A 14449-nucleotide genomic window follows, 5' to 3' on the forward strand; every position below is an offset into this window, starting at 1 on the left:
CTCTCCTGCAGGTATTATAGAATGTTCAAGCTGTATGAAAAAAAAAAAAAAAAAACGTGAACAGTTTATTTGTTTCCTTGTATTGTCTCAGTTTTTTAAGGTCAACATTTATATACAGTGGAACATATTTGACCCAAGACCTTATTTCCCTGGGGGGCTTTTGCTGCCTTCAGTACAGTGTGTGCAACAACAGGGATTTCAACCAGAGGAAAATAACTTGCCCTCATGTCCAGTGCAGTAACTTCATTAAACTTTTTTTGTTTATCGAGGATTACTTGACCCACTTTCAAGCTGTTATTACTTCTATCTAATTATGTTTTCTAGGGGAAGGAAGCATGTATTTCTTTTTCTTCTTCTTCTTTTTTTGTACCTCAAGGCAATTAAGTGGCTTCAAGAAAATAAGGCAGCATGGCATGTAGGGATGATGTTATGATTGCTAATTATGCTCTGATGCAGCCCTGAGAAATGCTCTGCGCTCTGGCTTTTGTCCGGCCGGCTTTGCCAGCCCAGATAATATTTATGAAATGTAGACATTCTTGGGGCTAAGGCAGAGTCTTTATAATGGGAGACAGATGGGGTCTGCTTCGGATTAAGAACATCGACTCCCCTATCTGTGGGAACACCTTCTCTCCACGTGTGTGTGCACTTAAATGTGTGCACACGTTTGGCTGAGCGCGCTTTGCATCCGTGTGTATGTGCACCTAAATGCTCGCTCATGTGTGCGTGTGTGTGAACGCAATTGTCTTTGACAGCCGCAGTGTAGTTATTTTTTAATGCATTTCTGAGTTCTGATAACCATCGTATAGTCTGCCCCTTCCAATGGCTTATATATCTGACAGTGGAAATGGGAATAATTGTACAAAAACGCTTCTCAGTAACAACAAAAAATCCCTTACAATTACATAGCTGGAGTTCATTTGGGCCAGAACTTTGTTATTGCCAAAGCTATATTTCCGAGTAAATGTTTCTCCAGTCCTGATTCATCAAAACCAATGAACCTCCAGTGCCTCGTTGAGATGAGGAGATATGCAATACAAAGGCAAATTGCAGACAAACAACACTATACACTATGGTATATTGTTTACACCGCTAACATGCCGTCCTAATAACACACTAATGACAGCATGATAATTCCAAAAGCGCAAATGATCTTCAGACCGGTTCAGCACGCAACATGCTGCTCTGTCTGTCTATCGTTTGCAGTTATGCAGATTTAATTACGTCAATGCGATTTCCAGACAGGGTGAGAGCAAGTAAAGGCATCGCGTTATGTTCGGGAACCATGGTAGAAGTATTGTTTGCGCAATAGATTCCGGGGTAACCTTTGAATCAGATGATGTCTCAGGATTCATATAGGTGGTTCCTTCTGGCACTGATGTTAATGATACTGGGATATCAGCTGCATGACTGCTTATCACTCTTTCTCCTTCTTTATCTCTCTGCCGTCTCTGTCCTTTTTTAGCTGTTTCCCTCCTGTGCCTGCAGGTTTCCCTCTTTATCGTCTCTCTCTCTCTCTCTCTCTCTCTCTCTCTCTCTCTCTCTCTCTCTCTCTCTCTCTATCTCTCTCTCTTTTCTTCTCTTTCTCTTTCCCTTACCGCTACCTCTCTTTCTTCTTCTTGGTTTCCTTTTTCTATCTCTCCTCCACAAACACCTCCCCTCCCTCTGGAGCAGGGGTTGACAGGATAAGAAACATGTTTCAATAAGAAAGTCCAGGAAAGGAAGGATTGATAGTGAGACAAAGGAAGGCTTTGCTGCAGTGTATGAGCGCAAGTGTGTACATGTGCACGTATATGCGTGTCTTTAAGTATTCTTACATGCATGCGATCCTGTCTGAGCTGTATGCTCGGGTCCTTCAGCTGGAAGAGACAGAAATGTAGTAAAACTTGGATGATTGCATTATCATTGAACGAGGGTCAGATTCAACCAGCAAAACGCTGCTTCCATGAAATACGTTGGCTGAAATTCATAAAGACACTAACACTCTAGACCTGCGCAAAGGGAATCAATATTTAAAAAAAATATTTTCTCTTGTTTGAAGTACGTAGGAGTGCTGGACTTCGCTTCACTTTTCATACATTCAAGGATCTTTAAATCTCAAAACCTCCTCAGCAAATTTAAATAGAAAACCTTTGTGCAATTTCTTTTAAAGCCAGCGTCTCCAACTTCTCTGCTGCAAAGTGCTGTAATATGCATTTTTATGACACAAATCTCCAGCTGACAGTTTCAAAGACAAGAGAAACAAGGTTGAAGTCAAGTCTATTTTGCCCCATATTAATACTTATCCTCTGCCAAATTGAGCAGATGGAAATTAAGTGAATCTATTGAGGCCATATTAGTCCCATTTGGGTAAGTGTCATTGAAAAGATAGTGAACAGAGCTAAGTCGAATGACACTTTCAGCTCAATGAATTAGGCACAGTTAAGGATTAGCCCACAATGGAGGTCAATTGATTAACAGTGTTAAATACAGTGTTAAATGTTGAAGTTTGAATAAAGGAAGGACCGAGGGAAAACATAATAGGGGGCTTCACATGAAACTTGGTGGAAATCTTATTTGTTTTTCCTCATCTTCCTCAGGTCAGGTTTGCATAATCATATTATACCAACTATGTTTTCTCCCCTGTTGAGACTCTGTTTCTTCAATATCAAAGACATGGATCTTCCTTCTTTCATCCTTCCTTCCCTCTCTCCTTTCAGCCTTTTATTTCTTTCCCCCTCCACCATATATTTCCTGTCACATCTCATCTTTTGTCGTTTGCCTGGTCTCAGCGCCCAACAATGGGGGTGAAAATTACATTTTAGCGAGAACGTTTCATGTTGCAAAGCGCCAGCTGGTGTAATCTTTTTTGCAAAGGTGAAAACATCAGGCTGCATTTGCTGCACTTCATGTATGTAAATCAGAACAGTGGTGCACACCTTCTGAGGCCGGCTAGACGATGTGTTTAGACTGCTTAGAGAGACTGATACAATGTAAGCTCTCGGTGTGTGTTTGTGAGTGTGTGGTTTTGACTGTGCACGAGTGAGTGTGTGTGTGTGTGTGTGTGTGTGTGTGTGTGTAGGCCTATGTTTATACCCTTTAGTGACAGCCTCAACATAATCTGGGCTTGCTCTACAGGCATGGTGGGATGATACTTCAAAGTAAGTACCTGCTAACAGACATTAGTCCATGTAAACAGGGCATACTCCACCTAAGCTGAGTGTGTAGTAGCATGTGTGTGTTTGTATGTGTGTGCACATGTAGGTGGTGTGGCATGTTAAGATAATTACACACTTGTGTGGTGTATTTGTATACCTGTGTGCAGTTGTAATATTATGTCATGCTGTGCCGGACAATTCAGCATGCACGCACAAGTGTGTGTTTGATTGTGTGTGTGTGTGTGTGTGTGTGTGTGTGTGTGTGTGTGTGTGTGTGTGTGAGCGAGCGCGTGTGTGGTCTGTTTGCATGTCATATTACCTCTGCGGTGGCAGGTGAGAGAGTCAAACGTAATGAGGCTGTCTCCCTTATGGTTTAAACATGAGCATGGAAAGATGGAGACAGAAGAGAGCGACTCAGTTTAGCTTCTTGAGGCACAGAAATAAAGAGGGACTGAGGCTTCAGCTGCGTAACAGTTTGCCACGGCAAGGAAAACGCTGTGGTGAAAAAGAGGCATTTTTATATCGTTGCATGGATTCATTTTACAGATTTTTATACAGCCTGTGTTGGAGTGCATGAGGCATAAAAAAAAATCATAAAATCAACATTTCAAACTGCATTTTTCAATTGTGCTGCTGTTAGGATTTTGGGGCTTTTGTGAATATTTGAAGCATTTGCAAGACCCTGATGACCGCACCACATGTCACATTATGACATCGTATCCTGCATTTCGTCTTCAACCGTATCTCCAAAATACATTTTATATCTTCCCTATTTTCTCTGCCAGATGCGGTTTGAAGGAAATTCAGTTGCTGGATTACAATCATTGGCAGCATTATTTTCCATTTCAGGAAGTGTGATATTATTTTACTGCATAAAATTCAAACACATGATATTGGTGTGGGTGGTTTGGTGAACAAAGCACAGGATTTTGAGGTGAGAGACAGTAGCTTGCATCCTGTGTCCCACCGTGGTGTGGAGTTTAGCCTGCTAAAGCACTTCCACGGTCAGGGAAAGATTGTGGTTTTCTTTAAATATTTAAAAAGTCATTCTTTAGGTCTGAGTTGGCTTTTAAACAAGACCATGATCTTTCCCAAACCTTAACCGAGTGCTTTCGGATGCCCAAGCAAAACCCCTTAAAGGTTGATCATGCTTTAGTTAAGTGGATATTTTAATGGAAAATAAAAACAATGTCACCAGTAAATGTTTCGTAGATGCGTTGAGAGACACATTTTAATACGTGTTTACGCATTATCTTTATAGCCCAGGTGGCATTTTGTTTCTTTTTGCAATTTGATTATAAATAAAGGAGACAGGGTTTTCAGAAGTCATCTGTCCAATGTAGTGCCCAATTCTTAGAACAATGTTCATGATTTAAGTACAACAAGAAACACAACCCTGAAACAAGAGAAGTAATCAAGTGAAACTGGATCGCGATAAATCAAATGATCTCATCCCTCTGTCATCTATTTTCACTTTTCCTAAGAGAAAATTACATTTAAAAGACTCAATATGATTCACTGACTTAGATTATCTGTTAAGACAGATAACCTCCAAGTCCATCACCTTTACCCTGTACTTCCCAGTGCTGCTGACAGGATATATATCAAGTGCACTTATCAAACACCATTATCGCACCTCTGGATGCATTGATGGTCACCCAACCTGCCTAAACCAGCCAGCTCATCACTCACCACATCAACACACCATATGTTACTTTTACCACTGATAGAAATGAGAGAGCAGATGAGAATAAGGTGTAAAAACAATTCCCCTCAGCACACTGACATATTTTTTCTTTATGATTGGCCTTTGTCTGTGTCTTCCATCCGACTACTTTTGCACTTTGAATCTGTTCTTCGTTTCTGTCACTGATGTCGCTTCCCTCCATGTCCGGGCTCGTTCCTTATCACTTCATGTTCAACACAGGCTGAGGGACTTCTCTCCCTTTCCCTGTCCTTGCTGTCTCTTTTTCCTCCTCTTTTCTGCCAAGACAATAGGCGGGCAGGATAACCCCTTACTCTAGAATTAATTATCTGCCCCTTTAATTCTGGGCCACACTGATTAGCTCTGTATGTAAAATGGAGTCCATATTAACATAATATTTGGCTATCTCCTCTAAGCTGAGGTCCCTTGACCTTTTCAGCCTCCTAAGTCTCTCTCTCTCTGCTCACTCTCTCTCTCTCTGTCATCTTTTACTCTCAGGAGGTACCTGACAGTCCCAGCCTATGAATGTGATTTGAAGGGGTAAATTAGATTTTCGCTTCTCTCTCTCTTCCTCTCACGTTTCTCATCCCTCCCTCCCCTGTATGTGTATGAAACTAACGACAGTTCATTTCGAGGCCTGGTCATAATTATGTGTGCTTTTTTTCCCTCTATCATTGACTGCTCTGATGGCAAGGCTGATATGCTGTGTTAATATAAACGTTTAGCTGGGTTATTATGAGCCCTGAGAGGCGTAAAGGACAGCCAACCTGCGCGTTGATTGTCTCCCATACAGGACGTCCAACCTTCACTCTCTGCTGCTATTCTTCCCTTTATCGCTGTCCCCCGTCTCTGCTTTGTGTTTTTTTCTGTCTTTGTCTATGCCCAATGTAATGCTCCCTGGCAGAACTAGAGAGTGCTTTCAAATCAACTTTCTTGAATGGCCATGAATGGTGGACACACTTAAGATGGCTGCTGTTGGACTTTAGCGTTGATGTGGTGCCTGAGATCAGGAGAGTCACAGCAGATTCATCACATGTATGAGCAATGCAGCCGGCGCTGTTAATAAGAAAAGTCCAACCTCTTCATCTATTAGACAATAATTCCTAATGTTAAATGTAAGGCAATAATTATTCTATTAAATTTGGTGATTGATTTTATAGTGAATTGATTAATCATTTAATTTATAACATATCAGAAAATAATGAAAAATGGCAATCACAAGTTCCCACAGCGCTAGGTTTTGCTTCAGTCCAAAACAAAACGATATCTTCAGCAAATGATGCTAATCATGAGGTATTTGGCTTGATAGGTCTAAATTTAAAATCAATTGATGATGAAAATTACTCTCAACAAATAGTTTCAGCAGTATTTCACTAAAGTCTGTTACGTTTTGTTGTTGTGTGTTCCCCCCATTGTTTGTTGAATCCACTGATCCGAGAGTTGGCTGTGACCAAAGTATGTGTTTATGATCTTTCTTGGAGGAATTGTTATGTTTGTCTTCTTTGATGAACTTTTTTCTAATCATTCTGTACTTGACCATATGCTGCACAAAATCACAAATGTGGAGGTTTGGCCTTCAGATAAAGCTCTGGATTAGAGTATGGCGTATCAGTATATCATGACATTTGCTACTATCTTTGATTTTTTTTGTTGAGCTTGACAATTCGCTCTGACTTTGAAAACAGTTAACAAAATCTTCTTCACTTAAGGTCCACTTACTCAATATTAGCTTACTTTTAATACATTATTTAGCTTATTTTTGATACAATTTAACATCCCACTAACTGTTGATACCATGGCCCACTTGTATCACAGGAATAATGTGGGTTTCTCATATCTGAAAATATATTCTTTGTAAACATCATTAAATACTTTTGGTAATCCTCTTTCATCACAGTACAGCAGGAGAATCAGTTTGTCTTAAGTCTACACATGTTTTTTTAGGACTCAACAGTCCAAAATGTGGACTTATGTTGTGCCGGATAATAGTTTTTCATTACAGTTTCAAATGGGTAGTCCTACTGGCTCTTACATCAAAGTGTGCTTGTGTACATACACAAATACACCTCAGGCTTTTTCCACCACCACTCTGTCACACACTCGCACAGCATTAGCAATGTGTAGAATTAGAAACATCCACAATATCAGCTAAGGAAACAGGCCTTTAACTGCCCAGTTATGTGCTGCAGATTGGCTCTGTTTGTGTGTGGCTGCACTGTCTTCCTCCTCTTCCTCAGGCCATTTGATATGTTGTTTCAGAGGGCATTCCAATCAGCTAGAAGTTTAATTAATTTCAATCCATAGGGCATGTGGCGTATGGAAAGTCTGCATTCCTAATGTGTGTTTGTTTGTGTGCGTCTGCTTCCATTTAGACTCCCTTATAACCCTTTCACGGCCAGGGTGTCTAAAACTGCTGGAAAGGTCAGCACTCTCTTTAGCCTGCCTCACATTTTAATTGACTATGGCCCACGCGCTCCACCCACACACATGTACTGTACATACACACACACTCCCCCATCATTACTGTGGGTATGGATCCCAGTATGAATTGATGATCTCCTATCTAAAGCCTAATCACTCTGCGGGACCTTAGGGAGGCTCAGTGATCCGTTTCCCTCTACCACTCCACAGGAAACTCACACTCACACGCTGAGCCTGTTGATGAGGAGAAAATGAGCATTCTACCTGGTTTAATATTGCAGTTCATCACAAAGTCCCGTGACAAATTGAAACCGACGTAAAATGGCACTGGGAGACAGGCATCAAGATTGGTGAGATTGGTGGAAGTGAAGGATTAATAGTAGCATGCAGAAGCAAATTTAGATCAAAACTTCCATGATGATTTCCCATTTATTGGCAAGTAATCACATCTAATGCATACAGAGATAAGATCTATGAAGTAAGTTGATAGAAAGACAGACGGAGGGACAGATATGTAGATAATGGGTTGGCTTTGATCCCTGGTGTCCTTGTTGCAGTACCAGCAAAGGATAAAAACAAAGATTTTTCTTGTAAAATATTTTACAAGTACACTCAAGTACACTTCTACAAATACACTCAAGGTAGATGTCGAAGTTCATTTTACACTAGTTTACTTGCCCACTGCTGCTGTTTACAATAGTGACTTGTGTGGTCAGTGCAGTGTTGGCTGGTTAGAGAGTCAAACATGGACCGTCGTCATTATACTTTACTGACAGATAAGAGAGACAATTAGGCCAAAAAATAGACAAAAGACACAACGGCAAATACTAATCCAATACTGTGGATTGACAAAGGACTTTTGAATGACACCAAACTTGCTTGTTTACTCTTGATAAAGAAATTAATCTTTAACTAGAAAATGAATCATTTCATTACATGCAGTAATCATTACACTGATAAGGGTTAGTACAATCCAAGAGCAGTGTCATATGTATTGGTTATAGAGCAAGAGAAGAAGAGGGAAAATTCATTTTAAAACGTATAACAATAGCAGTATATACTGTGGATCTGTCAGTTGTGATCATTGCCAGTTTGTTTGTTAAAATCCTTAGTTGTTAAGATAGACTGAGAGACAGACAGACACGGACAGAATTATGGAGACCCAGTTATCCAGACAGACCCTGGGTGGCAGCTATTCAAACATCTACATAATGCCCATTGATGCACCATTTCCTGAAGGAGCAAGACGGGACCTCTACATACACACCGTACATACACGTGCAATCACACAAACAAGATGGCAATGACACAGGCCTGCTTTTGTCTCAGCCTTTTGGAAGTGGAGAAAAGGGGAGTGTGAAAATGAGTGAGCGAGAGAAAAGAAGCCCAGGATGAGGTGTGTTATTCAGCCTCGCCACAGGGAGTTAGGACAACTAGGAGACCAGGAGAGTCTGCCTATTGTCCACACATGCCACGCACAAACACACATACACACAAGCCAGACAGATAGCAGGCTCTGCCGCAGCAAAACCCAATATGTTGCAACATTTGCCAAAGAAAAGTGGAAATGAGTGTAAATTGAGGTTATTTTCTCCACCTCTCCTTCTCACTTGTTATCCAGTCACCCACGACTGTGATGGGGGTTCATTCATTCTACACCCCTTTCTGTGTCTGGGGTTCAGCACAGCCACCATATGCAGGTGCCACACGAAATGTAAGGAACAGAGAGCTGGAATTACTTTTTGCTCAACCTACTTCTTTCTGAGATGTTTCTCATATGAAGCAAAGATGTTCAACATTTTTATATTATCCATATTTGCATTAGTATGAATCAAAATGTAGGCACTCTTAGACCTTAATATCTGCTTTCTGTGACCACTAGGCTGCACCCCTGCTACTAGAGGGGCACAATATTAGAATATATTAGACCATGTTAGACTGCTTAACAACAAAGAAAACAGCACTTATACTGGAAATCTTTTTATCTGTGAGGACGCAACTTTTGACGCAAGAATTCAAAAATAACCTTTATTTATCCAGTATAGTCCCATTGAGATTTACAATCTCTTTTCCAAGGGAGGCCTGGCCAAGACGGCAGCATAACTGTTCCACACATACAAACACAAATAACTTCAAAACAAATCAGCAGAAAGTAAAACAACAGCATAAGCATTTCACTTAAAAAAAAAAGACAAGTAAGAGACTTAAAGCAGCAAATTGACCAATCAAATTTCATCTTTGGGATTTACTTTCTTTTTGTATTAGTCGTTACAGCAGCCCTTAACAGCACAGTTACATTAACGTCAATCTTAATGTTCAGGAAACATGTACAGTGATTTTGATTGACAACATATTTGCATTGCATTTGTAAGTTGAGTTAGTGGCATCATAGGCCTCAAACGCTCAGCTTGTCAGCTTGGTGTTAAGTTTGACATCAAACTTGAGAAATAATGTTATATAGTTACAATACAAAATGTTCTGTATTTTTCACAATTTAAATTGTTAACACAAACCACCTGGAGCATCCTTGTCTCAGCTGCTTAGAGATTAGACAGTTGCTTGCCAAATGTTTGTGGCAGCCTTTTATTCCGCTGTTGAGAAAGCAAAATAAAAGCCCTCTTGGCAACAACCTCTGCAAAATAAAATGTTTTATAAAAATGTAATATTTTTGAATGAAAATCAATAGAGGTTTATTGATCCCTGATAATTATTCAAATTAAATTAAATGGTAGCTACTTTGAAAAATAACAAGATTAGGGATTGTCATCATGTCATAAAATCCTGAACATTATCTAATCAAATAAGTGCAGGAAATGAAAATTCTAAACAAAATATTGTGACCAAAACCATGAAAAGTTCTCACATCGAGCTACAGTCACAAATTCACACTTTGAACAATTCTTTGTCCCTCATATCTCACTTTTCCTCCCATGGGAACCAAACATTACGACCAAAATATTGCACCTGTTACTTATGGTAACAAACAACCACAGCATGACTCATTACTACATTGATCAGTTCTCAAAGCTTTGGTGCGCTGTGTATATATATATATATATATATATATATATATATATATATATATATATATATATATATATATATATATATATATATATTTCTTTGTCGTTATGTGATAGCACCACAATAGACAAGGAAGAAACTGTGAATGAGGCCCTTGATGAGGAGGATGAGAGCATTGAACTGGAAGAAGAGACAGAATAAGAAGCTTACTGGACAATACAACATTTTTGATCCAGTGAAGAAGTGTTCAGTTTAAGTGTAAGTTTAGGAAAAATCTCTTGCAGAAACAAATGTGTGCATACTGTATTGTCAAGCATTCCCAGCTCATTATCCAAAACCATGTGAACCCTGAGTGGAACTAAACAAAAAGACATCATCACCGTGTGAGAAGCAAAGATGCTGTCTGTTGTTTTGAAAGCAATACAAATCAACAAATTCCATTTAGCGCATAAGATTTACTGTGGCCTGATCTGGCTTTATCAGTAGAAATAAAAGAATGCTGTGCTCATCACTATTTTTTTTTTTTTTTTTTGCAGTTTTTTTGTGTAGAGGAGTATCTGAGTGCATAGTTGTTTATGATACATGAATATCACATATAGTATATCTAAGCCTGAGCATATTCAATAAAGTATTAGATATACTGATTTTTTTGGTGTCATTGATAGTCATATTTCAGGGCAGTCTTTAAAACATCCCTTTTGCTCTGCCTTCTCAAAATTGAGTCCAACCCAAGTGTGAAAAATATTGGGAATATGTTTTTTCACAGAGACCGGCTGATCAAAGGATTCCACATGAAAGCTTCGAACTTTTATTGATTTCACCTTTTTAAACTGTGTCTCTCATGAGGGTGAGCGATTCAGGTTATGACAAAGACACAGGTTAAAAAAGGATTTGCAAATTGACGGATGGATTGTGAAAAAAGCAAATGGAACTCATTATTAAAATGCCATTCCTAATATTTTGTAAACTCAGTGTTTATTAGTGATGCTGAGGTTCTAATTTGAACTGTCTTCATGCACACATCATATTACAAGACACAAGCTCACTTTTCCTTTTGGTGTAAGATACCCAGTACAAAGTGGGGACGTGTAACACATCTGGTTGCTTTGAAAAAAAAGTTGATAAGGGTTGATAATGATATGGAGCACTACAGTAGAAACTGTCATCATTTGTTCTTTTTTGTAGCACCTTCCAGTCTCACAAATCAAAACTCCAAACCAGAGGCTCTCCATTTGTCTCCAAGCATTTTGATCATTCTGCTTTATCAGTTTCAAAGACAATATTGAAAAAAAAAAGAAGAAAAAAAAAAAAGTGTCACAGGAGCTAGGCAATTGTGACACTTGGGAGAGAAAAGATAGAGCTTCGATGAAGGTGTTCATTGTTGTTAAGCACCAAACATGTCTGTTTGTGTTCTCATTCTGTGCTTTGCTGATGCCGTATTCCATCTGGTCCACTGCTTTAAATAGGTGAATGCAATTTGTAAATGTTGACTTCTGTCAGGTAAGTTTTTGTGTGCTTTCACCAAGTAAGGAAAAGAAACATCTTTGAGTTGCTGCTATGCAAAGTCACACCACAAAACAACAATATATTTATGAATCTCCCGTAGATTATTGAAGTGAAGCACAGGAAATAGTAAGATTGTTGTACATGACATGATTATTGTTATTTTACAGTGTGCAGGAATATTAACTGCATACTTGTTGTCAAATGAATGGATGGGCTTTTTATCTATTATTGGATTCAAACAAACAGTTTGTGGGAGAAACACAAAATGGCTCCTGGAGAATAGTCAGATTGGTGAGCTGTGACGTTAAAGGGAATTGACCACTCTAACCCAAGTCTTCGTCATTTCACATTATGACCATCACTTAAATTGATGCACAGCCATTGGCTGGGCAAATGTTCCATAATGTGCTAACTGTCATGTGTTCATTACAGGTGGAGTTGTGAAATATTGAAATGAGGAGAGGAAATCATGTTCAGACCAGGCTGAGATGCTCAAGAGGAGGAAAAGAGAAGAACATGGTGAAGTCAATCTTTTATTTAATTGTCAGGAATGTCTGTTCATACATTCATACATACTCCACCACACGAGGGTTGTGTGCTGTATGTTTATGAGAGTAGTGTAATGATAGATTCACAAGCTGCTCCCGTTGGACCGTGGCGCCTCTGACCTTTGACCCTGAAATCTCCAGTCAGGTTTAATGATCCAATCCTCTCACATCCTGGAATATGTTACCATGGAAACATAGCCTTTCTCCCCCCCCACACACACACACACACACTCATAATGCAGGAGAGTTCTCCATCCGTGTCTAATTCAGTCTCAAGCCTAGTCGGTGACCTCTGAAGAGATGTTTGCAGTCTCATCAGTATATCCACAGATATACTGTTTGTCTCCCTGAGGCTTATGTTAGGATTTCTGCAGGTTAAAAACTACAGTTAATATAATTGACAGTGACTCCATGCACAGGAACAGTGTTCCCCAGCAAACATTTGCATTACATGATTTAAAAAATACTTTTAAGAGGCACAGAATAACAATCCTCTGAGTCTATTACGTAAATGGATAGAAAACAGTTGTTTTACTCTTTACACTAAAAGGTTGTTTACCTTATTGCATATTTATGGTTAAATTATTTTTGCCCTTATCATATAACACAAGATGTAATTTGTAAAGTGAGCATGGGAGTGAGGTGTTGGCAAATTGTTGTTGTTCTCAAGTTTGATTAAGTATTTGCGAACATAGCTAGTTTAATCATAATCATTAATACTAATGTCCTTTTGCACATGGCTGCACAATGACAAAAGAAATCTGCATATTAGAGATTCATATTACGTTCAACACAAAAATAGAAGCAATACAAGCCACGGCAAGCTAAATGTTAACCAGATAAAGTTAACATTGCAAAGATTCTGCTGTCCAGCTATTGCGAGGGAAGGAATGGTCCCTTTTAATCAATGTGAGTAATATTTGTGTCTGTGAGCTGGGGACCGGCCACATTATCATGTCAAGTTACAAATTAAAATGCCAGGCCGCAAACAGACTGGGGATATATCATGGCCATCTAAGTGTTCTAATGACATTCTTTGCCTGCCAGACAATTCATTCTATCAATCTGCATAACCTTTCCCAAAGCTCAGAAAACAATGGCATTTTTATGGGTCAAAATGAATGGAGTCAGACTGAAAAGTATGCTTAGGCAATCATTACATTATTTAACAAATGTATTTAATTGGATTTTGATGCCTGGGTGTCTGTTTCTGGAGCGTCTGGGCCAATGCGCTGACTCCAGCTATGGCTAATTCAATAGGCTAAATGGAATCACTGGAAACACTCTGCAATCATCACTGCATTAGGACGCTCATTCCCATCATGTAAACATTGCTTTGAGCTCTTGCCATTTATCTTCTGGTCTCTCTGTCTCTATTTCCCCTTTATTTCCACCACTTCTCAAGACATTCTTTCATCCTCCGTTTAATGAAAGTTGAGGTTGAGTTCCGTTTTGGACTCAAGTGAATTCACAAAAAGCAATTTACCAAAAAGCTAGCACTTCTCGACGCATGAACTGCTTAGCTCCTCACTTTTCATAAATTAGGGGTGGAAGGCTTCCATCAGCCAGGGTCTCAAAGGGATTGGGAAGGTGCTAAGCATGTCTGCCTTTAACGGAGGTGAAAAACAGACTAATTCATTAAGCATTGATCACCCCAAATGACAGCAAAGTGCTTCGACATTTAGCGGGCAAATAACTGACAAATTGGCACACAATTTTTGTACATTTCCAACTGTTTAATGGGTAAAGTATGGAGCAAAAAGGCAATAAAAATGTTAGCAGACAACCCGATGAACCCACACCCAGCCCATTATGCTCACCACTCCTTACGGCTAAACGCCCTTAATGTCTTAAACTGTGGGCAAGGGCTGCCCTAATGATGCATTTTGGTGAGTGTTTCTTACTTTTTGATCAAAATTACATGTTTTATTTGATTCTTTTAAATGCAGTTTGTAACAGGAGCCCCATTATGCAGTGGGCGAATGGACCCATTATGAAGGGTTAGGCTGAAAGTACCTGAGTATGTATTTGAGTAAATATGCTTAATCTTGGATGGCCTAATATCATTTCGATCAACACCCTGTTCCAGCCTGTCAGATGATTACTGATAT

At 39.3% G+C, this 14449-nt stretch overlaps 1 protein-coding gene across 1 annotated transcript in view; it reads left to right on the forward strand.

Annotated features, from left to right (window-relative positions):
* LOC137871775 (trichohyalin) overlaps nt 1-12304 on the forward strand; it is a 116616-nt gene extending 104312 nt beyond the window's left edge. The window contains exon 27 of the mRNA XM_068709733.1: nt 12223-12304. Within this exon, the coding sequence (XP_068565834.1) occupies nt 12223-12242 (20 nt within the window). The 3' untranslated portion in view covers nt 12243-12304. The remainder of the gene's footprint in view (nt 1-12222) is intronic.
* The last annotated feature ends 2145 nt before the right edge of the window (nt 12305-14449 follow it).

The sequence above is a fragment of the Cebidichthys violaceus genome, unplaced genomic scaffold, assembly GCF_023349555.1.
Source record: "Cebidichthys violaceus isolate CVI_PGR_0920_01 unplaced genomic scaffold, fCebVio1.0.p SCAF_15, whole genome shotgun sequence".
Taxonomy (NCBI): Eukaryota; Metazoa; Chordata; class Actinopteri; order Perciformes; family Stichaeidae; genus Cebidichthys; species Cebidichthys violaceus.